The sequence below is a fragment of the Pezoporus flaviventris genome, unplaced genomic scaffold, assembly GCF_033815535.1.
Source record: "Pezoporus flaviventris isolate CSIRO_AGI_PZ_B2104156 unplaced genomic scaffold, CSIRO_AGI_Pfla_v1 ptg000007l, whole genome shotgun sequence".
Classification (NCBI taxonomy): Eukaryota; Metazoa; Chordata; class Aves; order Psittaciformes; family Psittacidae; genus Pezoporus; species Pezoporus flaviventris.
In genome coordinates this window covers 7,434,547-7,459,902 of record NW_026892555.1, presented here as the reverse complement: position 1 = coordinate 7,459,902, position 25,356 = coordinate 7,434,547, and the positions used below count along the sequence as shown (strand labels likewise).

At 41.2% G+C, this 25,356-nt stretch overlaps 1 protein-coding gene across 1 annotated transcript in view; it reads left to right on the top strand.

Moving 5' to 3' along the window:
- The window catches only part of LOC133266489 (PHD finger protein 20-like protein 1), a 212,559-nt gene that overhangs the window by 125,240 nt on the left and 61,963 nt on the right, over window positions 1-25,356 (top strand). The window contains exons 55-60 of the mRNA XM_061447707.1: window positions 5,928-6,062; window positions 7,801-7,965; window positions 9,847-10,069; window positions 13,558-13,651; window positions 18,077-18,236; window positions 23,711-23,910. Coding sequence (XP_061303691.1) covers window positions 5,928-6,062; window positions 7,801-7,965; window positions 9,847-10,069; window positions 13,558-13,651; window positions 18,077-18,236; window positions 23,711-23,910 — 977 coding nt within the window. The remainder of the gene's footprint in view (window positions 1-5,927; window positions 6,063-7,800; window positions 7,966-9,846; window positions 10,070-13,557; window positions 13,652-18,076; window positions 18,237-23,710; window positions 23,911-25,356) is intronic.

Here is a 25,356-nt window from a genome sequence, read left to right as displayed (position 1 = left end):
GGCTGAATTTCTTATGTTGTGGTGTTGCTTGTACATGGGGAAAAAGAATTATTGTGACTTCTGTGTGGTAACCAGATGGTGAGTGTGAGAAAATGCTATTATTTAATGGGCACTGTTGTGTGTGTATGTATGTGTGTGTGTGCATGTAAGCATATATATATATGCACATGTAAAAAATATATATCAAAAGATCAGAAGATACTTAAATTTGAACGCTTTGCCAGAAGTCTCTGAACTAGTGAAGTTCATCTCATGTCCAGTTAGTCAGAGTTTACTGAAACACAATTGTGTCCCCTATTTCAGTAGGCAGTTAATGCATTTGACTGCCTCGTTTTTTAGTTAACTGGTTTGCAATACTCAATGTCCAGCACTTTGCTTCCTCCTATTTGCAGTCAGGCTGCTGACTCCATTCCAAGTCTGTGTTGTTTCAAGCCCAAACACCTTCTGAAGAAACCCAGATTAGCAGATTTAGTTTCAATCTTGAGGAAAAGTAGGAAAAAGTAATTTTACTCATTATTTTTTTCAATAGAGAGGGTAGAGGCATGTAGGACCATAGAACAATAGAAAAAGCCTCAACAAGAAGGATTTCTACATATACTTGGGCAGCAAAAGGAAGGGTAGAAAACGTGGATCTGCTGCTGAACAGCGCAGGAAACTGACAGCAAAGGATATGGAAAAGACTGAGGTGCCTTCTTCATCTCATTCTTTACCTCAAGTCCAGCCTTCAGACCTTTGAGATGAGAGGGGAAAACTGTAGCAAGGAAGTCTTATCCTTAGTGGAGGAGGATCAAATTAGGTAATAAGCTGGACATACAAACCTATGGGACCAAGCTGGCCTTGAACACTGCCAGGGATGGGTCAGCCACAGCTTTTCTGGGCACCCTGTGCCAGTGCCTCAGCACCCTCACAGGGAAAAACTTCCTAACATCTAATCCAAATCTCCCATCTGTTAGTTATATCATATATATCTTATAGGCTCCATTCCCATTCCATTCAAATCAAGTAATTAACTGTGAAACCACCGAGGCATATGTATGTAATGATCTGTTAGGCCCTTCTTGTTTCTGCCTCCTGTGATCCCCTAATGATTTATAGCCATTCCCTCGATGTGGTGCTGAGCAGTGGCTGTGGGATTTTCCTATGTGGGAATAAGTTTCCCATCTGACTATCTCAGACCTGGGGTATTTCTATTCTCAACAGTACAGGTACTGGTTTGCTGACTTTGCTGATTAGGAGTATCATTTGTCTTCCTGTTTTCCCAGAATGCTGAGGATATGTCATAGGATCTTTGGTGTGAAATAGAGGCAGCCTTCCTTTATCCACCCTCAGGAACTGATCTACCATGCCCCTGTACAATGTGTTGGAGCTCTGGTGCAGAATTTCTCTATCTTTAGTTTTTATTTTGATTTTCATTCTATTTGCAAACGTGAGGATTTTAGCCTTTTGAAAACAGCTTCTTTTAAACCTGGGTAAATATCTGGTACATTTTTGGTGTTCTATTACTCTATCTTTTGCTATAATTGACACTACTCAAGCAGGCAGAAAGTTTGCATTTAACATGGGCATAGATTGCTTACTGCTAAAAGGCATAAATAACACATTTGCTAGTTTGGCGCGTTTGGGGGGTGATTATAGGTATTATGCAGCAGTTTTAAGAAAATTACTCATTTTGAATTATTCAAATCTCAGTGGATGGACAAAAATGAGAAGCAACTCTTTTAGAGTATATTTTCTGCAGGTCCACTCTGAGTTGATGATTTTCTTGTTTTAGAAGGTGTTGCTGTACAGGCAGTCTTCATTGGAAAAAAGCCATCTCTCTAGGAATATAAAGCACTGAGTTCAGTCTGTAAGCATGTTTTTGACTTGAGTCAGGGCTAATAAATATGGCTATTTATTAAGCTATTTAAATATGGCTATTTTGTATTTGTTTATATATAAATGTAAATTTCAGAATTAAGATCAGAATGTTTTCAAACATAAATTAGGCACACTGAACCCTAGATCTGATTTATGTACCTCCTTAGCCTCATCTTAGCCTCATCTGATTTATGTCCCTCCTCAAGTTCATGAGATTTCTTTGAAGTTTAATTTATTTTACTGCATTTCTGTATCTCTGTGTCCTTATACCAAATGTCAAAATTTCCAGCAAACTCAGGACCGACCCCTCGTTGCTTCCACTGAAGTCAGCGATGAAACTTTTGTTGGCTTTGTGAAAAGGGGTTTATAAAATCATTGTCTGTGAAGTGGGAGGCTGAACTCGGTGTCCCCAGGAAATCTATTCTGGTCTTATAATTTGACTTAAGTGGGAACAAGTGCGAGACCTTTCGCAAATCCAGACTTAAACCTTGCCTACCCAAACAAGAACATCTGGAAGAGAGAGGCTGTCTGTATGGCACATCTATAATTTTGCAATAAAAGTTACAGGGCTGGCTGGATTCAGAATGCTGTAATTATCCAATGAAGGCATTTGCCAAAATGTGGTTTGGAATGTCAGAGCTTAACCTATATATAAACCAGGAATGTCTTCCAGCCCATCAGGTGCACTATGCATTTGCAGTAAAGCGGTGCCCAGTTTGTAGCTTTGTGCCTTGCAAGAGCAATTTCTAGATGAGGCAAGTTTAGGTCAGCCATGGAAAGCTCTGCTTTGCCCAAGTGGATGTGCATACCTGTGGCATTGCTGGATTTGCTGCCAGGAGAAGGGAAGAAGGAAACATCTAATAGCTAAATCTCCTTTGCAGCTAACTGCTGCCTGGCAATGTCCTCGGTGGTGCTGTGGATGGCTCTGGCTAAAAGGAGTTTGCTCTGTTATTAGAATAAGCAGTAGTGTTTCTGCATTGATCTGCATCTGGGGTCATCTGGGCAGAAGATCAGAAAGGGAAAACACTGGAACTCTCAGTATATAAATCTGAGCTTATGAATGCTTCATCCAGGACTAAGAATAAAAAAAGCCCACCCCAAACCAACCTGGGAAACAACCCCTGTGTGTTGGGAGGTTGCAAAAGTCACTTCTGTGAGATTTGGGGGTGAAGAATAAGCAAGTAAAATGTGTTTTAGGTACGAATGTACAATCTATGGATGTTTGCATCATGAGTGGTCACTCTTCTGTGCCTATCATAGGCTACAAAGTGCCCGTTGTGTCTTCTGTGTATTTTAAATGAATGTTATCAAGTCTGTCCCACATATAGGGATAATATAGAAGCAGGAAGTTTAGCTTGGGATCAAATGTAGAACACATTACATGTAATGACATTATGCACTCAGAAGCTTAGTTTGAGCACTTTAAAAAGATTTTAGTAGTGGTAAACTAGTAAATCTCAGGGAAATAGATACAGGAGGCAGAGTTCAAGTGTTAGAGGTGTAAACCCAATTCATTTATTTTGCTTTTGTGGATTTGTTTTGTGTTTCTTCTCTGAGAGAGCAGAATTTAGCTTAGCAAGAGCGCTCTGCATGTTTGATCTGTGGGCAAATGGAGGCATATGAGGACTGTGGGACTTGCCAGAGGTCACTCGGTGAGTCAGGGAATCTAGGGGAACAGAATCAGTCTGGTGAGAAATCTTCCAAAACCACTGATGCACCCAGACTTGTTGACTTACAGTGGAATCCAGACAAGGCTCTTTTTGGAAAGAATTACAGCTAGTAATTTAAAGCTTTGTGTCTGAACCTAGAGAGATTACTTGTTCCGTTAGTAGGACCTTAGTTACTAGTACTATACACAGTGCAAGATGACAGTATTGATCTGTAAAAAGAAAGTTTAAGTCATATTGATAACATAATTTTTTTTTCTTCATGTTTTCCAAACCAAAAATAAATAATAATTGAAATAATAAGTAATTGGAATAACAAATTATTGGAATAACAAATAATTGAAAACATTAACTGACAAGATATAATCTGGAAAAGTAAGACCTGGGGATCTAGTAGTGCAGGCAGATGATCTCTGGAGAGGATGTTACACTTTTAATTCTCCATCACTTATGGAGCTGATTTCTGTTTTTAAATATCTTTCTAAATAAATGCCACCAAGTGTCACCCTAGATGTGGAGGCTGAAATTTTCTAACATGGGTCATGGAACAGGTCATATTAGACAGTTTTAAAATAGAGAAACCATTGTCATATGAAATTTCCACATGACTAAAATCACTGCATTTGTCTAAAATAATTTAAGAGTCAGTGGTTCTGTTACAAAAGTCAAGCTGTGATTGCAGGGTTGTTGCTCCCTTACTAGTTCAGATTCCTGAATATAGTGCTGATGATGATAGAATTATAGAATGGTTGGGATTGGAAGTGTTCTTAAATCTAGTTTTAAACCACCTGCTAAGGGCAGGGACACCTTCCACTCGACCAGGTTGCTTAAAGCCCCATCCAACCTGTCCTTGAGCACTGCCAGGTATGCGGCAGCCACAGCTTCTCTAGGCAACCTATTCCAGTGTCTCAGCACCCTCATAGTGAATAATTTCATGTTACTGTCTAATCTAAATCTACTTTTTTTGTCAGTTTCCCCCTTGTGCTATCACTACATAAAATTGCAAAATGTCCCTCTCCGGTTTTCTTTTAGGCCTCCTTTAGGCACTGGGAGCTGCTCTAAGGTGTTCCTGGAGCCTTCTCTTCTCCAGGCTGGACAAGCTACATAATCAAGAATTAATTCTATTTCATATATATGTACACATGTATATACGCATGTGTATTACATGTATACAAACATGCATACTCACATATATGCATGTACATGTGTAAGCATAATCACGTGCATACTGTCTCTAGCATTCCTCAAGAATTATTCTTCTCACAGTGGAATTTAAAAAATGCAACAAACCTTTTTTCTCATACACAAGCAGCTAAAAATATCTGCAGGCTCTCAATTTTGCACACAGAAGTCAAAAAAAGAAGGCTTGGCCTTTAATTACCTTAGCTCCTTTCAACAGTTCAATGTATTCTCAAGGCAAAAGGGCCCTGCTGTGGCTACCAAGTCCTAAACAAGAGGTTGGTGTTACCCTCCTCATGTAATTGTAGGGTTAGGACAGAGTAGAGCCAGCTGTTGCCTTGCTATTCCTGGTGAGCCGATCTTGCCGTTGTTTGAATTTACCACACAGATGCAAAAGTTGTGGCCATTCATTTCATTAAAGGTTTCTTTTGGTCTTCTGAGAAATGGGTGACTGACAAAGACAGCCAAAGTTTCCTTCCTTCCCCTCCTCACAGAAATACAGCTGTGACCATAACACAACATCAGATCTGGAGTTCAGGTCAGGGGTTCATACAATCAGGGCTGTGGCATGCCTTCCCTGCAGCTTGGAAGCCCTGATGGTGACATACTTGTCCGGTTGATGAGAATGCAAGACCCAAAAGAGACCACAGACTAGGCTGGTTGCATCATTCCTTGAGCAAGTAAGCAGGGAATAGCAATTTCTAAATCAGATTTCAGAACTACTCTATTCCAAATAAATGGAATGATCAAAGGTTAACTGACAAAGCCCTGACTCTGTGTTGATGCTTCTGCAAGGTAAATCCTTCCCAAGACAATGTAAACTGCAAGCACAAGTTATCTCTCAGAGCACAAGCTCAAAAAACCTGATGTGCAAAAGAAGTGTGACCAGCAAGACAAGGGAAGTAATCCTGCCCCTTTACTCCTCTCTCATGATACCCCACCTGCAGTACTGCATCCAGTTTTGGGGTCCTCAACACAAGAGGGATGTGGACCTGTTGGAATGAGTCCAGAGAAGGCCACAAAGGTGATCAGAGGGTCCCATGGACTTGTGACCTCTGAAAATGGGACTGGATGCTCTAGTCAGTCAGAGGCCTTTGAATATTACATTAATTTATTCCCAGTTGATGCAAAGGAACTTCCCAATGCTTTTACTTTTGCATTATTGTCCTCTGAAGTTTTTCCTGATTCCTCTATTTATATTATTTTGTATGGTTCATTTTGCAGAGTATTTGGATATATGGCAACCCTTAAATGTGTCCTCTGTTCTCATGGATTCATCCATCTCAAACTTTGAAGTTGTGCAAGTTAGTAGAGATATATCCAATTACTTCTCCACCGCCAGAGAATATTGCCTATCTGGTAAGAAATGATTCTTTATAGCTTTAAAGAAGATACTGGCTTGTGAACCTGAAAAACCACGAACAACTTCCCACCACCACTTCTGACATAGATACACCAATTTTACTTGTTTTTAAAGACTACCCCAGTGTTTCTGGGTTTGAAAGAAGGGAACTGAAATAGGTTATCTAATGAAAGATACAAGCGACATAAAACGTTATTGAGTGATTGTGTAATTTTGACACCTCTTGGACACAAAGATCTCTTAGTTCTCTAGGCATTGGATAACTTGGAGAATATTGTGATGAATAATTAGAGGGGTGATGTCATTACTTTCTGAAGAACAGTTAATTAAAGCTCCTCAAGTGAGACAAATGAAGTCACCTACAGTTATCTAAAGTAACCTGTAGCTGTGTGTGTGAGGGCAGGTTAACCGAGAGCTGGGATGAAGCAGGGGTTGGGTTAGGCTGTAGTAACAGCCTATTTTAGTAACAACAAAGGAAACTACATTTTTCAGTATCCTGACTAGCAGCAAAGGTCTTTTCACTTTGCATGACTGGCAAATCCCCAGTGCCACAATGTGCTAGAAATAAGGAAAAGCTCCCACTTACTGCAGAAGATAGTCCTTTGAATGGTGTGGGGGTTTTGTGTTAGATGGTCCTCACCTTATGAAGGTGAGCAGTATAACTTACTGGTTTTCCCTTTTCCTGTAACTGTTTGAAGGATCCTTTCCAAAGGGGAAGTGTTGGATACCCACCTCTAGGTACAAACTGGGTGATTAACTTTATCCTGCTTGTTTACTGTATATATAGACATATGCCTGATTCGTGTTCGTGTGCTTGTTTGCTCTAGTGTGCTTGTTTGCTTTAGTGTTATAATGGATGGGAACCTGAGAGTTGATTTCTTTTCATGACTGAGAGACATAACAAAGTATGGTTTTTGTCAGAGTATATTCGGTAGAGTATATATGTGTATGTTCCTTGTGACTGTTTGTTGGAAGGAGCAGTGAAACAGAGATGTTCAGCTGCTCTGTGACCTTCATCATTGGCCACACTGGGGCCAATGCTCTCGACATGGACAGCAGTGGGATCATGAGAAACTGCAGGGTGCCAATGAGTAAACAATGACAGAGCTGGCATAAAGCCGGTTATTTTTCTAAAGGTATAAAATCAGGACCCTCTTGTAACTGAATCCGAGGTCCCACCTATGGGTGGATGCACAACACAGGAATTTCCTAATTACCTGAGACTCCTGGCATTGGCTGCAACGGGGCTTCCCACCTTGAAGTGTGGGCCTGGATAATGGTTAGGTGGTAATTGGTCATGGATTTCTTCTTAATCACTGTTCTCTCTATGCAGTAATGATTTGATGTATTGCTAATTTTCCTCTGTGCTATACACTGGGATCCGTGAGTGAATCACCTTTCTTATTCTGAAACATTTCCCTGGGGCTCTCTTCAGCTGAGGTCCTCAGTACTTTATTAGATGTTTTTTCTTTTCCTAAAGCCTGTGATACCAGTTTTCTTGATGTGTTGCTTCATTTTAAAGCAAATATAACCTTTTGTCCTTCAGCTGTTTTGGAGAATATTCTGGGAATCTGAGAACATTTATGTCCCATTATTCTGTTTTATAGCTACTTCATATTCTTGTTTCTTGACCCGTTGTAAAACCTTTCATTTAAACATCTTATACCAGTGTCATACAAAATACTTTGGGAATACATTTTTACCTGCTCTTTTTCTTCATGTTTCACTTCACAGCTTGTTCAAAGAACCAGTCATGTACAGTAGTTACACTGGAAGTCCAGCCTTCAGCAGTCAGATGCCTTTTTTACCCTGATACTCAGATATGCACACATGGTCTTCAAAGACACAGCTGCCGGCTTTTAATCAAAGAACCAGCTACATATATCTATAGGAGACGAGGTAAGAGCAGGTTAAGGCTGTGGAGGAAGGAACCGTGGTGGCCTGTGCACAGTTGTTGCGAATGGAAGAGTGAGGATATCCTCACTAGACATAAACCACTACGGATATCTCCCGGACAGCTGTCCATTGCCATTTCAATTGAGTTACAGCCAAGTGAGATGGGAAAATGTCCCAAAAATGTATGAAAAAATTAATGTTACCTTTTAGTGTTGAAGCAGGTATAATAAAGCAGGTATAATAAATCAAAAGATGTATTGGAAAGTGCAGAATGGTCAAAACAAACAAACAAAAGCAGTAATGAAAGTCCAGCTCCTTCCTTTTCATCTGCGGAAGACGTTTCTAACAGGGGACATTTAGATTGGATATAAGGAGGAAATTCTTTCCTGTTAGGGTGGTGAGGCACTGGAATGGGTTGCCCAGGGAGGTTGTGAATGCTCCATCCCTGGCAGTGTTCAAGACCAGGCTGGAAGAGGCCTTGGGTGATATGTTTTAGTGTGAGGTGCCCCTGCCCATGGCAGAGGGGTTGGAACTTCATGATCTTAAGGTCCTTTCCAACCCTAACCATTCTATGATTCTATTACCTACAATTTACCTTAACTTTTTTGGGTGCAAAGTGGGAGGTGAAGGCAGTAGCAAGAATGTTCATTGCTTTTTGCAACATTAATGGATGATAGCAAATAAAATACATATCCTTCATACTTAGAATAATGCGAGCTCTTTGCTTGCAAAAGCCATGTCAGTGAGACACCAAAACAACTGCAGAACTGAAAAAAAAAAACCAAACAACCCAACCCCCCCGAAAAACCACTCCCCCCCAAAAAAAACTGTTGTTTTCACTTCCCTTCATTCCCTAAAATCTCCATTTAACTCTTTCATTTCCCATTCTGTAATTTATTAACTATTCTATGATTCTGTATGTTCTTTCTTTTGAACTCTGAGAATAACAGAAGGAGTGTTGAAAACCCACCGTCAATTGAAAGTCTTAAGAACCATTTCAGAACAAAACAACATAAAAACATAAAACAAGATGAACTAATATTTTGAAGAAGGGAAATGATTTAAGAGTGAAGTTGTGTAGACCGGTAAAAATGTTATTGTTTGGCTATGAACTTAATTGCAACTATAAATTTTATTGTTTTTTTTTCCCCTTGAGTTTAAAAGAGATTGCTTTCTTTTGTGTGATATTGATTATTTCTTTTATTAGAAGCAATTCTAATTGGTAAGGTAACAGTAAGGGTAAAGGAAGAAATATTTCCTGTTCACTGAAATTTTTGCAAAGAACTGTCAAATTAATGAGAACCTTTTAAACTCAAACTCTGTAAGAGAAAAGGGGGTCTATCCTTGTCAAAACCAGCAATTCCTACACAAGAGTGCAGAGAATTTGGATATGGGTTATACCTTCTGTGGAAGCTCTTCTGTCTCACATGATGAAACAGGTACTAGAAAGGGGTATGAAATGCAAGGCTTTCCTGTTGAGAGTCCAAACCATTGAGTGTTGTGGTTATCTTTCCTCTCTCTGACCCGTTATAAAAGTTTAAAGGTTTAACGCTGTGCTTTTTAGAGCTTGGGGCAGGGGGAAGCCTGCAAATCTCTTTCCCTTCTTGTAGAAATGCTCAGATTTGTTATTCTAATGTGATGTCTGATCTGGAAGAAATGTTTGAGTAGGGGTTTGGAAAGTTTTCATATCTGGTAGCTAATATGTAGCATAGCATAAAGTATTTTATAGGGAAAAATTAACACAAATTTATCTATGTTTCATTTAAGGAAATGAAATAATCACAAACATTTTAAAATTAAGGGAAATGGGATTAATTTTCATTTCTGAAATGGTACTAACTTGAAAAAGCAAATTCTTTTTTCTTCCCCTCCTCTCCCCAATAGATTTATTCCTGTCCATTTCTGAATCGGATTTAACCCCATCTGTGTACCTCCCATCCCATGGAGACCTGATGGGCAAATCCCAGGTGATCCATGTTGGCTCGGAGTGGAAAAATATCATCCAGTTCTTGGGGATCCCATATGCTGCACCTCCCCTTGCAGCAAGGCGCTTCAGTCCTCCAGAGCCATTTGCTGGGGTGGAAACATGGAATGCTACTGTGGCTAGGTAAGAAACCCCTTTGAACTGCTTGTCCAGTCCATCCAGATGTGTGAAAATAGCTGGAATGATGACCATAATATTCATGTCCTGTTTTTCAAAAGAAGCAATAGGGTACAGATTAATACAAGTTTGGGGCTTTGTTTCACAAAAAGAATAATTACTCCATCTATATGTTAATGCATGCAAGCACCTCAAGAAAATAGGCAGATTCTACTACATTGCCTTAAGCCTATGCATAACTCCTCATCAACTGTCTGCTGTCAATCCCTGTTCATTCTGAGTCCTTATACAGGTAAATATAATACTTATAGAAATAAATCTGTAGCATATTTAAGAGACGGGGCACTTTAACACTGGTGTAACCAGAAGCTGTGGGCCTCGTATAGAATCTCCTATGTCTAGATCAGGCTGAAGGACCTAGATAGTATTTTCTGTCCCAAAACTATTAAGAGGCAAATACTTGCTAAATTGCTTGGGCAGATGTTCAGGAATTCTAAGTGTTTTAGGTAATGCCTTAAGAGGAAACTAGCACTAGGATCTATATTAGCAGCTAAGGTAAATTTCTCTTAAGTCTCTGTATCTAATGTTTCCCATTAGCTGGCCTTGGCTCTCCAGGGCTGTACAGACATCACTGCTTGGTGAGTTTAGGTTGGAGGCACTCTGTGGACATAGTCTTTGTGTGTCTGTCTGTGTTTCATTTAGTGTTATGATATGAATCTTAATTTTGTTGTGTGGCAGAACCAAAATGACAAAGTGTGGATGTGTATTTCTTGAAGAAAGAAGCATTTGGGTGACACTACCGGTATATCTGTGCTGTGGAATGTGTTAGGAGAGTGAATTTCTTTAAACAAAACAACAAACAAACAAAAAACCAAAGCATACAGAAATGCAGCAGCAACAAGAAACAAGCTATGGAAATGAAGTGTTTTTTATATGGCCTTTCTCAATGCGCCTGTGGTCCACATAATAGAAAGCAACCTACAGAGCAAATGAAACCCATCTGAGTGAGCCATGCTGCAGATGTATGCAGAAAGTTGATGCAGGAGAGCTGGTACCTGATCACATTGCTGTCGATAAAAAGCACTATTTCAAGGCAGATGTGAGGAGCTGAAATAAATGATTGAATGGAGATTGAAGGTGCAGAGCAGTCAAAAGGAGCCTGGTGGAAGGCTCGGTGAACTTTCTATAGAGGGAGTTGAAGAAATTAGGGCTGAAAGCTGATGTTTAGTGACTCAAGACCTTCCCTGAAAGCTAATGTGGACCTGAGGCCTACTGAGACCCTGTGTTATCCTTCCAGCCGTGCATCCTGTTCAGTTCCTGGCACCAAGAGTGGTCCTCATGTGGTTGTTGACAAACTAACTGAGCTAGCTGGTGTCTCCAAGAGCTTACAATGGTTAAGGGAATGGTGGATTTTGCAAGGGAGCTAGAGGATGGACACCCTGCAGCCCTGACATGGATCACTACCTGCTTCAGGGGAAGCACAACCTAAGGCTACAGATTTAGAGACTTGTCAGCTGTGTGGAAGCTATTTGGTCCCTTCATTACTCAGGCTTTGTCTTCAGGAGTTTCTTGCAAAGCCTATGGTGAACAAAATGAAAAGAGATGTGGTGTTGTCTTCAAGAGCTGAAAGAGAACCAGGCCTTTGGTAGCCTCATCCTTCAGGTTGCACCTGAGTTGTGGAGGTGTTTACAGCATAACCACAGTATCCATGCAGTCTTAGACTGTTGGAGGGATGTGGTGGGATGTGATTTTGTTTCCTCAGGTGCACGGTGATGTTAGCTTAGCACACACACCACCAGCTCCTTCTGTCTGCAGCCACAGCATAGTGTCTGCTAGGGCTTTGGTAAGACCCATCTGCATCTGCAGTCTGTCTTTGAGGACCTGCTGCCTGGCTGAGAGTTTTCAAAGCAATTTAGGGGTCTTAGTTAATATCCTCCCATCTTGTGAATTCTCAGTGCTTCCTTAGGCCAATGAAGAACTTGGCCATTATCTTTTAGTATTCATTTAAGGCTAAAAAAACAATTATTTGAGCTTATTGAAGAGAATCGAGGGGATCCCACTCACACACTATACACAAGTCAAAAAAAATATAGGGTCAATGCTTTCCATGCACACGGCGTATGGAAAGCATTGACCCTATATTTTTTTGGACTCGGTGTTGCACTAAATTTGTATATAAGAAATTCACGTTAGCACAGTGCCATTATGATGGAAGAGAAGAATTTATTTATCAGCCTGGTCCTGATAAAAGACTTAATAAAAACCCCAAACAAACTAAGCAAAACCAACCAAAACCGCCATCCAGCTATTGGAGTCTCCAGGTTCTGGAGGAGCTGTGGACTTGCCTCAGTAGGTGGCAGTCTTTCCCTGGAGTCAGTCTTGTCATGAGGAGATCCTGGGAGGTGAAGATGCCTATGGGTGATGATTCCTGCTGTCCTGTGGAAAGCTGTGTGATTAATAGCATGGTTCCTACCTGGGGATTCGTATTTTGTCTGCCTAAAATAGCTTTAGCAGTTTTGGTTAGATATGATGTGCTTCACTGCGTCAGCGTGAAAGCTGTTGAGTGATATCACCATCCTAGGAACCTCCCCTGTGGAAAGATTTTGTAGAACTACATTAAAGCTAGTCTTTTCCTTGTAGCTTTCTATTAAATTCTTCAGTGTGAAGTTTTATAAGGGCATTAAAAATTTAGATAATTTAGAAATAAATCTCTGAGATATTACTGTCCTTTCCATAGCCTCTTTTAGCTTCTTCCATAATAAATTCTCATGCTTTTCCATAACTCACTATGTGATATAAATGTAGCTGTGAAGTACAAGGAATTGGCTTCAAAATAGCTTTGATCTGAACTGCAAAAATCATCCACTTAATTCTTGTGTGAGTGCTTGAGCATATGAATCTCATACAGAAGATGGCCAGAAAATGATTTTCTGTATGTGGCTGGCTGCTGAATTCCTATTGAAAGGTTACTTTTACCATTGCTTGGCACTGTTTAATGTTGTGCTATGATGCTTAGAGCAAATGGGTTTTTAAAATGTGTGAAAATCTTAAACTTACCATATTTTCCCAAGGAACATTACAAGTTGAAATGAATAACTGACATTTCAGCAACAGAATGGATTACATAGGTGTGCAGGCAATAGTGAGGGGAGACCTGGGCCTGGGACCCCCAGCCCTTACATCTGGTGCTAATTTTTTGCAGTTTATGCAAAGTGTGAGTTTTCTGAGAGCTTACTTTCAAGTTCTAATCCTTTTAAAATGAGGCTGATTTTTCTGAGGGAAGGATTCTAGGCATGAAAATGTTTTGCATTTGTATGGGTTTATAAAAACCACCTCTATGTTACTAAAGTATAGGTTGGCATAGTTTTAAATATGATCGAGATCTACAAGTTTAATGATTTTATGAACTTGATGCATCAAAATATAAGGAAATAGCAGCAGTTGAAAGAGAGTATAAGCCTTTTTATTGTCATTTTCCCAATCCATGTCTCTAGGGCAGCTTGTTGGCAGCCGGGAGATGGAGAGGCCCCGTCATACTCTGTCAGTGAAGACTGCCTATATCTGAACGTCTTTGTTCCTGCCACCACTGTAAGTAGGAGATGAGTTAATTCTTTTCAAAGTGCTTTTAATTGGCATAAATGATTCTTTTTCACATGTTGTTCACAAAGCCAAAGGTTAAATTAGGCTCTCTGTTGTTTTCACTGGTGCAAGAGTATTCCCTTGTAGGCTTTCAGTGAGCAGTGCTTGGGTAACTGAAAGTGTGGCAAATTAAAAAGTTAGAAGACGGAGGAGGAGACAAAACGCAAGAAGGTGGTGGCAGCAAAGGAGAGGAAATTAAGGACAGAAATGTCAATGTCCCTGAAATGCGACCCTTTGTCCAGGAGACAATAACGCAATACAACACATCACATCAACGCTTACCACTGGTCAAGCAGCAGCAGATGGGTTTTTCACCCTCATCCTCACTGTTCCCATTGGCTCTGTTGGAGCTCTGTTGAGGAACGAGCATAGCAAGCAATGCTAGATCTGTGCCCAGCCTGCAAAGTGTAAAACCAGATGTTTTAAAGATGACTGGGCCAATGGTACAATCTGAGAAACTGTTATTTGAAAGCTCTTGCATTTCTCATAAACAGATATAAAATAAAGCTCCAAGTTTAAGCCAAGCTTAGATGACTGGCCAAACCCCTGGGGGACTGAGGATAAAGATGCCGAATAATATGTGAATCCCATTGAAGAGTGGGCCCAGAGCACAGGAACAGTTTTTCTTTCCAGAGTACTGGCAATATTGCAAAAGTGATGGTCATTATAATAGAAATTTATGGGCCTGTCATACTGCATGTCTGGAAAGAGCTACTCCAGCTATCCGAGAGCAGCATACCGAGTCCCTTGCAGGCCCTTTTTAATCATCAGAAAGACCAGCAGTCTGTTTTCTCCCTGCAGCATCAGGCTGTCATTTTGCCTTGAATGAAGTCATTGCTTATTGAAAGCATCAGGTCACCGTCCCAGGCAGTTTGCCATCTCTGCTTAAGTGCTGCTTTCAAGATAGCTTACTTGAAAGCATTGTATTTTCTACCATCTGATAAATTAAATAGGCTTTTCTTTTCTCCTTAGTGGTACTGTGAACTGAATCCCTCCTGGGTTTTGTAGCGGTGTAAGGTAGAAGTAGATCTGATCGAGTCAACCAGTTTCACATGCGTTAAGTCCGGCCCAAGAGAGAAACAAAACTTCTGGTTTTGCAGAAGTAGCTGGGAGCAGAAGGAAACATTTTCCTGTTTCTTTTTGTGGTGAGCTCTATTTTTTACTCACATACAGAGAGCTATAGTTACATATTTTCAACCCACGGAAAGTTAAATAAGCCAGTAAATACTGAATATAAAATCTCTTGGAGAGCAGCGAATGCAAGGGTTGTTCAGGAGAATTTTGAGCCTGGACGAGAGCGCAGCACAGGGACTGCTGCCGGTCACCAGAAGACCGTTTAAGTGTCAAGCAGTGAAGAAGGCAAATGACATCACCTCATTTTGCTTCCATAGCTACGTGTACCACATAACCCTCCAAGTAAAACTGGCACTTCTGAGAGACTTTTTTCCACCTATAACCGTCACCACCTGTCACACTAGCAAAGTAAAGCTGTGCCTCAGCTTGATTTACAAAGGGTTCAAATATAAGATCAAGAGTTGAAGCTCTCCCCTAAATAAGAATAGAAACTGTACCCCCTTTCCTCTTCTCCCATCCCCTCCATGTGTTATTCCCATCCTTATCACATCATCCCTGTTGGACTCAATTCTTTAAAGAGCAACATTGTAGAGTAGTTAAAGCACTGGAGGTTGCCTGGCTGGGTAGAGTTTAAATCTAGCCCTGCCAAATAGCTCATTAAGGGCTTTACTGTAAGATGGAGAAGATGGTTCTGCATATGATGAAACCTTTCAGGCTTTCAGCTGACTTGCAGCTCCCTGGTGGATGCTGAACTTTCTCCATTCAGGTGTTGCACATGGGACCTAAGCCCCTACAGGCATGAGACCATGTTAGAGCTGCTGGGCTCCTCAGAAGACATCCCCCCAGTAGCTACGCCAGAAAGCCATCTGCCCATGTCCCAGCTGGAAGTCTTTACACAGATTTTACACCTCAAAGTGTGACTGCTTGTGTTACATTGCAAACCATACACTGGCCAGTAGACACAGGGTATCCATGGCTTGTCCACCAGGAATGTGCTGGTCCCACTCTGGCCAGCTACTGTGTGTGCTCCACCAGCATTGACGCTGGTGGTGCTGCATCTGAGCTTGATACCAAGTTGTGGTGGATGAAGGGACTGGCTCCAGCAGGCTTCATTTAAGGTCTTGTGTTTCTTCTTCCTCAAGGATTTAATTGCAGTGGTTGATTGAATTTGGTTGAGAGCAAGGCTTTGGGAAGTTCACTTATATCCAAAATAAGTGATTCAGCAGCTAATGTATTAGTAAAAAAATATTTGACAACCAAATATGCAGAGAAAGATAGGTGATATGAAATATCTCGTATTGTGAGGCATAGTTCAACAAAAGCATGAAAAACTAAAGCATTATACTATGCTGTTAAAAGGGCTAACAACAAATGCGAAGATAATTATGTTAAACCAGCTTCATCTAAAATGTCCAAATCCATGAGCTCTGAGATTGAAATCCTTTGGGGTTAAAACCCAAACTATTTTTTCATTATATTTTACCTTTGCATAAGAGAGGGGTCTGTCATTGCTCAATGAAGACTAGAAATGGGAACGATCCGTCCAGACACTTGGCATGAGGCACAGCCCCAGTACTAAGTCTTCCCCTAAATTGCTCCATATCTGTTACAGCAGGCTTTGTTTTCCTGGTTTTAACTTTTATCTCCTGCTTTTGCCTTTCTTAAGCTTTTCATCCTTACAGCATTGGGTAAAGGCACTCGACACAACTTAGAGGGCAGCTGGAGGTCAGGGTGCTATGCAGGCTGTGGTCACATCAGAAATGCCTGGTTTGAACCTCAGGCTTAACTATGCTGAGCTGAGGGGACGGAGCAGGCTCAACATCATGTTTAATACCATTTTAGCTGACATGGCTCAATGCAGTTCTATTTTAGAACGATTTTCTGTGTGAAAACAGATTCTTCCAGGTTTTTCTTTACCCCTACCTCTGTCTCTGTGCTACAGGCAGTGCAGATATAGGAACCAGGGACCACTGTGAATTAGGCAATTTCTATTCAGGAGCAGAAGCTCCTGAGAGTGAGCAGCACGTTTCAGTGCTTGCAGTTTCTTGGGTTTTCTTGGTAACACTGTCATGTTTACAAGAAGCCTCTGAAGTGATTCTCCAGACATAAGCGAGGAGTGCACACAATCATCACAAATTAATGGCAGATGAGAGGAGTTTGCCTCCTATCCTGTAGTTTTGAAGCCATTGCTTCCCTGCTGCTTCTCCCATACAGCCAGAGACATTGTTTGCCAGAGCAGATGGGACTGCTGCGTTTAGCTGAGCCTCATCCAGAAAATAACAGCAGCAGAGCCCAATGCCCTGTAGCTGCAGTGATAAAAACAAACTTCAGATGTACTTCGATGCTGCTGCAGGGGCCACCAGCTCTTTGCAAAACATCATCAGCTGCCAACACAGAGAGGGAGAGGTATTTCTTCAGTGTCATCTCGACAGAGCTGTAATCTGCTGATAGATGCTGAGGTCTCTTGGTGCTTTTGTGCTGCTCATGCAGCAGCAGCCTGGCTGCAGCCCTGCTGTGCGTACAGAGAGGGTCCTCACAGATGTGCTGCTGATTTGGGGAAAAGCGTCTGTTCCTGTGCAAAATCGTGTGGCTCTGTAAGAAGTTCTAACATGGGCAGCAGCCTGTTGTATCTCCTTCCCATCCCGGGAGTCCTGCTGGGCTCTTTTGGGGCCCTCTGTGTTTCCTGAGATGTGACTCTCTCCCATGCACAGAAAAAGTCCACTCTGCAGGACACCTCTCTCTATATCTAATAGGGGAAAACCTCCATTGAAGGAACAATGAGTTCTTGTCAAGTGAGATTTTGGAGACTAGGCAATATTTAGTTCTGAAGACTTGAGAGCAGGAAGCAGCCCTGCACAGCTGTTGACTTAGTCCTGCTGAAGATAAAGCAACCCAACAGGACTTTTTCTTCTCCTGTTTCCCACTTGTTTGAACTTTTCGAATGCATTTGTGTAAAGCAGACATGTTGCAGCAAAGATGAGCCCACCATGAGCTCAATGGCCAAGTCAGCAGGATGGGTCTGCATTGAACTAATCTGGTAGAGTTGTTGGCTGATGGAACACAGTGGTGCCATTAAATCTTTATACTGGACATAGTATCTTCTTGAATGGTATATAGGTCATTGAGGACAAGTTACCCCTAGCATTTCAGACAGATGGACAGATATTCCCTCATTATGGTCACTCTTAAAGAGCTATGAATGGCTCCAATAATGTTAATGGGGAAGATGCTTCTGTTCTCATCACCAACCTACAAAAGCAGTTGGCTGCAGGGATCTTAACCTGATTGTTGTCATGGCAGGTGAAAAACTTGTCAGTGTTGCTGTTCTTCCACAATGGAGAGAGTTACAGTGCTGAGGCTGGAAAGACAACCATAGATGGATCATACCTAGCTGCCATCAGTAACATCATTGTTGTGATGGCAAACTACCGGGTCGGTGTTTTTGGCTTCCTTAGTACTGGTAAGTGATGAATTTCTAGATCAAGCACAGCTATGGGCTAAATTGCATTCTGTAACACTTCTGTTCCTATTCTTTTTTTCTTAAAGTTCAGTTATTTTTAAACTTGAAAAACCTGTATTTTTCACTGACTGTTTTGGGGGGATACCACTGGGACTTGAAGAGAATGGGGAGAGGCTATGGAGGCAAAGGGACAAAACCAAAACCCAAGCATTTATATCAAAGCACTGGCTAGACTTGTGTTTGCAGATGCAACTGTGGATATTGGGTTTTGCAGACACACATGAAGACAGGTTAGGAATCATAATTCCTGCTAATTCCAATGCTTGTTGTTGTGGCTATGGTTTTCAATGTCTTCCAACTGTTCCATCCCTGAAATTTTGCATGTTCTGAGTTTGCATCCCTTCCCCGTACTCTAGTATTTGGGGTTTTCTGTTGCTTTCCTATTGCCTCCTAATATGAATTGCCATTAAAAACTGCTCAAATACTGTATATACAGGATTTTGTCTTCTGCAAAGAGGCACGTACACATGAAAATGCACATTCACTCTCCCTAAACCTCTGCCGTAGTGTTGTCTGGTCTTTGGGATTGCTTTTTCATTTTGCCTTTTACTAGATTTGCCTGCTTAAGCCAGTAGGGAACACTTTTCTCCAGCACCTTTCAATTCTGCCTAACGCAGGAGAGCTTAGAGAGCCATGGAGAGAAAATGCAATGATTGCAATTGGAGCTCTTCTTCCATCATGCTGGTAGCAATCCTTGACCTCTCTAGTGGACATTTTAATACCTATATAATCTTTAGGAAGTTGTATTTGCCATGTTTGCAAATACCAGACTCAATACTTTGCCTCATGGTTCTTTTAAGTATTCACTGCTAGTGATGCTGCCTGAATTTTGTCTAGTGTGGGGTATGTAGCTGCAGCTACAGGTTATTTTTTCTCTTCTCTGTTTCACTGTTCAAAGCTTATTCCCAGGAAAGCCTGTTTTTCATTCAGTAACCAGATTGCTGGCACTACGGATTCCTTAGTAATTTAGGTAAGAAGTTGGTAATAGTTGTATCTGGGGAAAGAATCACTGTTTTCATCAGTGTAAACCAGATGCTTATGAAGGTGATACTGTGGCTTCATTTTGGCTAGAGCCAAATGCGGTGTGGAGCTGTGCGAGGTTCCATTACGCAACACTGTCCACACGTTACCCACTACCCTCCTTCAGCCCTACAAAACTCACCTAGGTTCCTTCCAAAGTGGAAATTGCTAGCTTGGCTGAATATTATATACTGGTATTTATATGGTAGTCCATGATTTTGAGATTTTTCATAGGGATCTGCATGTATGTCTGGAAACATCAACACATGAGCTGAATGGACTGAGTTTAGAGATAGAGGTGGTTCATTATGAGTGAGAAGCATGCAGGGGCCCTCTTCTCTGTACTGTGGAATTGCAACCAGGGAAAAGTGCGGTCTTTTCTGTGCCTTTGAGGAGATGCTGTTGCTCAGGAGCAGGAGCAAGAAGGAAAAGCTCTTTGCAAGAGTCATTGGAGCAAACTAAGCACCACATTCATGTGGTGCCCTAAAAATTCCTGAATTCCATGTTAGCCCTAAAAATTCCTTCAGTGCCATGCTACCTTGTTTCCTCTTTAGTCCATGTAGAGAGGATGAGTGTGGTATGTTTGTACCAGGCCCCCTATCAGCACGGATTTTCAGTCATGCCCATTCTGGTGAGCAATGCTCTCACTGAAAGATCTATTCTTGGTTGATGAAATACCCCTGACTCCTGTGCATGACGAGTAGCCACTGGGGATTTTCAGTGAAGGTCAAATACTGTAAGGGTTTTATCTTAAGACTCAAACCAAATCCTTAATGATATGCCAGGGTGGTTTCCATTCTTACTGAAAGACCTGGACAAATCCTGGTCCCTTGGAAGTTTTGCCACCAGTTTCACAGGAGGCAGGAGCTCACCCTTAGGACTCTGGAGGGACATTAGCAGCAGGGACTGTTGAAGGGCCCTGAAGTTACAAACAAAAGTTATAATCTTGTGAGCAATATCACTTTCATGGTCCAACTAAGCAAAGTGCTGAATCCTCTCATGTTGACTTGTTATAAATTACAGAATGAGAAATGAAAGAGTTAAATGGAGATTTTAGGGATTGAAGGGAAGTGAAAACAACAGATTTTTTTGTTTGTTTTTGTTTGTTTTTTTTTCAGTTCTGCAGTTGTTTTGGTGTCTCACTGACATGGCTTTTGCAAGCAAAGAGCTCGCATTGTTCTAAGTATAAAGGATATGAATTTTATTTGCTATCATCCATTAATGTTGCAAAAAGCGATGAACATTCTTGTTAGTGCCTTCACCTCCCACTTTGCACCCAAAAAGTTAAGGTAAATTGTCGGTAATAGAATCACAGAATCATATAATGGTTAGGGTAAGAAAGGACCTTAAGATCATGAAGTTCCAACCCCTCTGCCATGGGCAGGGACACCTCACACTAAAACATATCACCCAAGGCCTCATCCAACCTGGTCTTGAACACTGCCAGGGATGGAGCATTCACAGCCTTCCTGGGCAACCTATTCCAGTGCCTCCCCACCCTGACAGGAAAGAATTTCCTTCTTATATCCAAAGATATAGATATCCTTATATCTAAACTTCCCCTGTTTAAGTTTTAACCCCTTACCCCTTGTCCTATCACTACAGTCCCTAATGAAGAGTCCCTCCCCAGCATCCTTATAGCCCCCCTTCAGATACTGGAAGGCTGCTATGAGGTCTCCACGCAGCCTTCTCTTCTCCAGGCTGAACAGCCCCAACTTTCTCAGCCTGTCTTCATACGGGAGATGCTCCAGTCCCCTGATCATCCCTGTGGCCCTCCTCTGGACTTGTTCCAACAGTTCCATGTCCTTTTTATGTTGAGGACACTGGAACTGTACGCAATATTCCAGTGAGGTCTCATGAGAGCAGAGTAGAGGGGCAGGGTCACCACTGTCCATGTCAGCGACAAAGATGTTGAACAGGACTGGTCCCAACACCGATCCCTGAGAGACACCACTCGTTACTGGTCTCCAGCCGGACATTGAGCCATTGACCACAACTCTTTGTGTGCGGCCATCCAGCCAGTTCTTTATCCACTGAGTGGTCCATCCATCAAATTGATGTCTCTCCAATTTAGAGGCAAGGATGTTGTGTGGGACAGTGTTGAACACTTTACAGAAGTCCAGGTAGATGACATCAACTGCTCTACCCCTGTCCCTCAGTTCTGTAGCCCCACCATAGAATGGGGTGGCAGGAGTATGGAGAAGACAGTCATGTTTTTAAGCCTGATTCTTTTAAGAGTCTATGAAGTCATATAAACAAGGATTATTTTCATGCTTAAATTTAGCACTATTGTTCTCCAGTTTAGTAGTAACAGAAATGCATGTGTATGTGCTTATTTGCTTCTTTCTGAACACCGATTTCTTTTCATTCTCCTGTGGTCCTCAGGAATGTGTTCTTTCCCTGCAAAAAGGCAGTGGGAAATATTCCTCACAGACGTGTTTCTTTTGGTTTAACTACTGTGAATGTCCATGCATGCATTTGTTCCCTAGTGTGGTACATTTCACAGCATGATTGTGGTTTTTGCCAGGGCAGAAGGAACTGACTGTATTTCTCTCCTTGGTCATGTTTTTAGCATGCCAGTAGCAAGGCACATTGTGTTGCTAAAACATTTACATGGATTTACATACAATAATTTCTTCACCAAAAGGGTTGTCAAGCACTGGAACAGGTTGCCCAGGGAAGTGGTTAAATCACCATTCCTGGAGGTATTTAAAAGACGCTTAGGGACATGGTTTAGTGGTGGGCTTGGCAGTGCTGGGATAACAGTTGGACTCAATGATCTACAATTCAATGATTCTATGATTTCACTTCCCCTGGGGAGGTCTCACAAGGCACACAGCAAGCCCATGAAGTGGTATTTCCTTTTTAATACCATAGTATGGTTTCATTGCTGGATTGAGAACCCTGGGAAATGGTCATGGTGTGCAGAACAAACTAAAGCAACCCTAAAAACAAAAGCAGGGAAAGTTCTTCCTCTACTGTTTCACTGGTGTGGCTTGGCCTGAGCATCTTAAACTGTGGCTAAAGGTGGAAGGTTGTAGTTTCTGGGGCCATTTAGTTCTTGGCTGTCCCACTGTGAAGGCACTTATAGAGGTGGCTATTGTGTGTATCTGTAAGAGCTGCAAGGCTGTCAATAAGCTGGTCTCCTCTGTATTCTATTCTGCTGCTTAAATTGGTGTCTGTGATCTCTCAGTAATTCATTATGGTAGGCATATGGATATCTACTACAGGACATATACTTCCAATTACTCTTTGCCTGAGGCAGGGCTACCTGTTCACAAAGTGGCCTCTTTTCATTCCACTATCTGTTCATTTTGATCCAGTAGTTTCTGAGCCTCTCACATTAAAATTGTACTATTTGGTCTTGGCAATGGAAGAAACAAATCGTTTCAGCTGTGTTTCTGTTCCTGGCTTTTCTGTCTTTTTTTCTTACTTCCAAGTTTTAAATGTGGAGAACTTAAAATCATTAAAAATGAATGCCTCATTGTGGATTAAGAAGCAGCAGACAGTTAACAATCATTTTCTATTCCTTTCTTACAGACTGTGCAGGATTTACTTATTTCTGCTTTTGTTGTTAAAAAAATTAAGCTTGTCTAGGGGGTTGTATCATTAGATGCTTTCACCATTGCTTTCCTGTTGTTCAAATCAGGTTACCACTAGTTGGTATTGAAAAGAAAGTAGCCTTTCAGTGGTAATACTGTATTACCTAAGCATAAGGGGTACATGATTCATTATTTTTCTTTTATTTTCTTAGGAACAAAAATATGAATACATATAAATAAGATCTCAGTTAGACATAGGTCAGTCTCAAAGGATATATGTGGAGATAATGTAAACTGCAAAATTATATCTGTATGTGTTTCAAGAAATGCAAGATGATGTTACATAAATGATTGGTCAGACAGGGTAAGTGTAAAAGGGATACAGGGAGCAAACAGATGCAATTAGGTGTACTCAAGGGAAACAGTTGATGATCCTTATGGGTCCCTTCCAACTTGGCAAACGCACAGATTTTTTTTGTTTGCTTTTAATTTCTTGTAAGATCAAGCTACTTATGTAGAAAAAGACTCTCATGGCCTGAATTTATGGATACTTGAGCCTGGATTCAAGTCTCCCACCATGAGCTGTCAAATTGAAGCTTAGAAGTTGGAGTGTTATTTTTATGTCACCAGGACAGACAATTAGGCACCTCCAGGGATGCCTGGTGGAGTCTGAAATGGAGTCAGTCTATAAAGTGATGACCTCGGAGGAGACAACTTCAGATGCTGAAACTCTGGTATCAGTTTTGTCAAGGTTCAGCTGCGAGAGCTGCTAAAAATGTAATGTTCAATCAAAACTTCAAATATTTATAGTCTGATTTCTTTTCAGATCTATTTCATTATTTCCTACAATAGGTTCTCCTGATGTGATTGGAAACGCCGGCCTTTTGGATCAGTTAGCAGCTTTGAAGTGGGTGCAGCAGAACATTGTGAGCTTTGGAGGAGACCCAAGCAGGGTTTCTTTAGGAGCTGACCGTGGTGGAGCTGATGTTACTAGCATCCACCTGCTCACAGACACAGCTGATATGGAACTCTTCAGAAGGGTAGTGTTGATGGTAAGTCCCATTCCTGCCCCTTCATAATCATTGTGAAAGGATGTTACATATATGAGGATGTGGCAGTGTGTGGGTGCTGGTTTTATTTCATCCATACCGTGGCAGTGTTGATAGGGCTGTTATTGCTATAGTTATTTTTCATCTCACCTGTGACCGCTGTCTCCAGGAGCAGGGTGCTTCACAAGGATGTACAAGAGATGCACTTTGCTGGTTGATTTAGTCATACTAAGAATCTGGTTTTCGTCACTGTGGTTTTCTTGTGTATTATATAAATAGTCTTGTTTCATAACTTATAGGTACAACAGGTTAGTTTCCATTCCATAAATACAACTGTTGATCAGCAGTTTTTAGACTGATAAGCCCAACATTCACATGTTGAAAGTGTCCAATCTTTTTATCTGTTCTCACAACAGCTTTCATTTAAAAGAAAAAGCAAGTTCAGGCAGAGAGTAAAAATCTGTTTACCCACAGGCTTGTTTGCTGTCAGCTCAGGCTATTTTCACAGTCATCCCAAGTGATCTGTATATTTATAGCACTTCCAGTGTCAAATCTGGGGACTTTTTGCCAGCATCAATACTACCGTTGATCTTTACAGTCTCAGATAATAGTAGTGTGCTATGAAATAAGTCTTCATCTTCATTGGAGGTTTATATATGCAGCAGAAATAGCATGTGGACAAAATGATCCCTCTGCTAGCAGTGTTGACTCGAAATCAAAAAAATCTTGACTCGAAAATGGTGACATCTCTATTCAATAACTTTTCTTCAGTGTGCCCTTGCTCCAGGAAATATAACTTACTTCTTGCATCCCCATGTCTCAATAAGGTTGTTTTAATTACATCACTCTAGCAGGGAAGGCAAGGGAAGTTGATGAAAATTGCTGTTCAAGAGTTGTTTTTATGTGTCATTCTTGGATAGTTCCTCACACAGTTCCTGTAGTTTTACTTAGCTCTTGGCATAGCAATTAATTTACTAGAAACCCATAGTTCTTTTCTGTCAGAGTACGGTTACATCCTACCCTTTCTCTGAAGCCACATACCCTTTTCTGACATAGGTCTGGATGGGGCCCAGTGAAAGCCGTAGCAGTATACAGTGCAATTTACTGCTTATGAAGGGAAATGTAAGGACCTCTTTGTTTATCATTACTTTTGGGGTGTAGTTACACATTATGTCTTGTCTTTTGTAAAACAAAGTTTGAACTCCTCCTTTTTCCTACAGTGGGACATCAAATAATGGAAAACAGTGCATAGAGCAGGCAGGTGCATCAAGTCTTCCCACTAGTGTTTCTAACAACAGTTTTCTTCCTGGAACTGTGCATACCGCTGTCTTGGCAAAAAGCAGCATCTCCACTTATTTCAAAGTAATATTAATTATTTATCCTGAGAGGGTCATGGTGGATTTAGTTTTCTTGTGAAATACACTGATGAAATCAAAAGCAAGCAGTAAT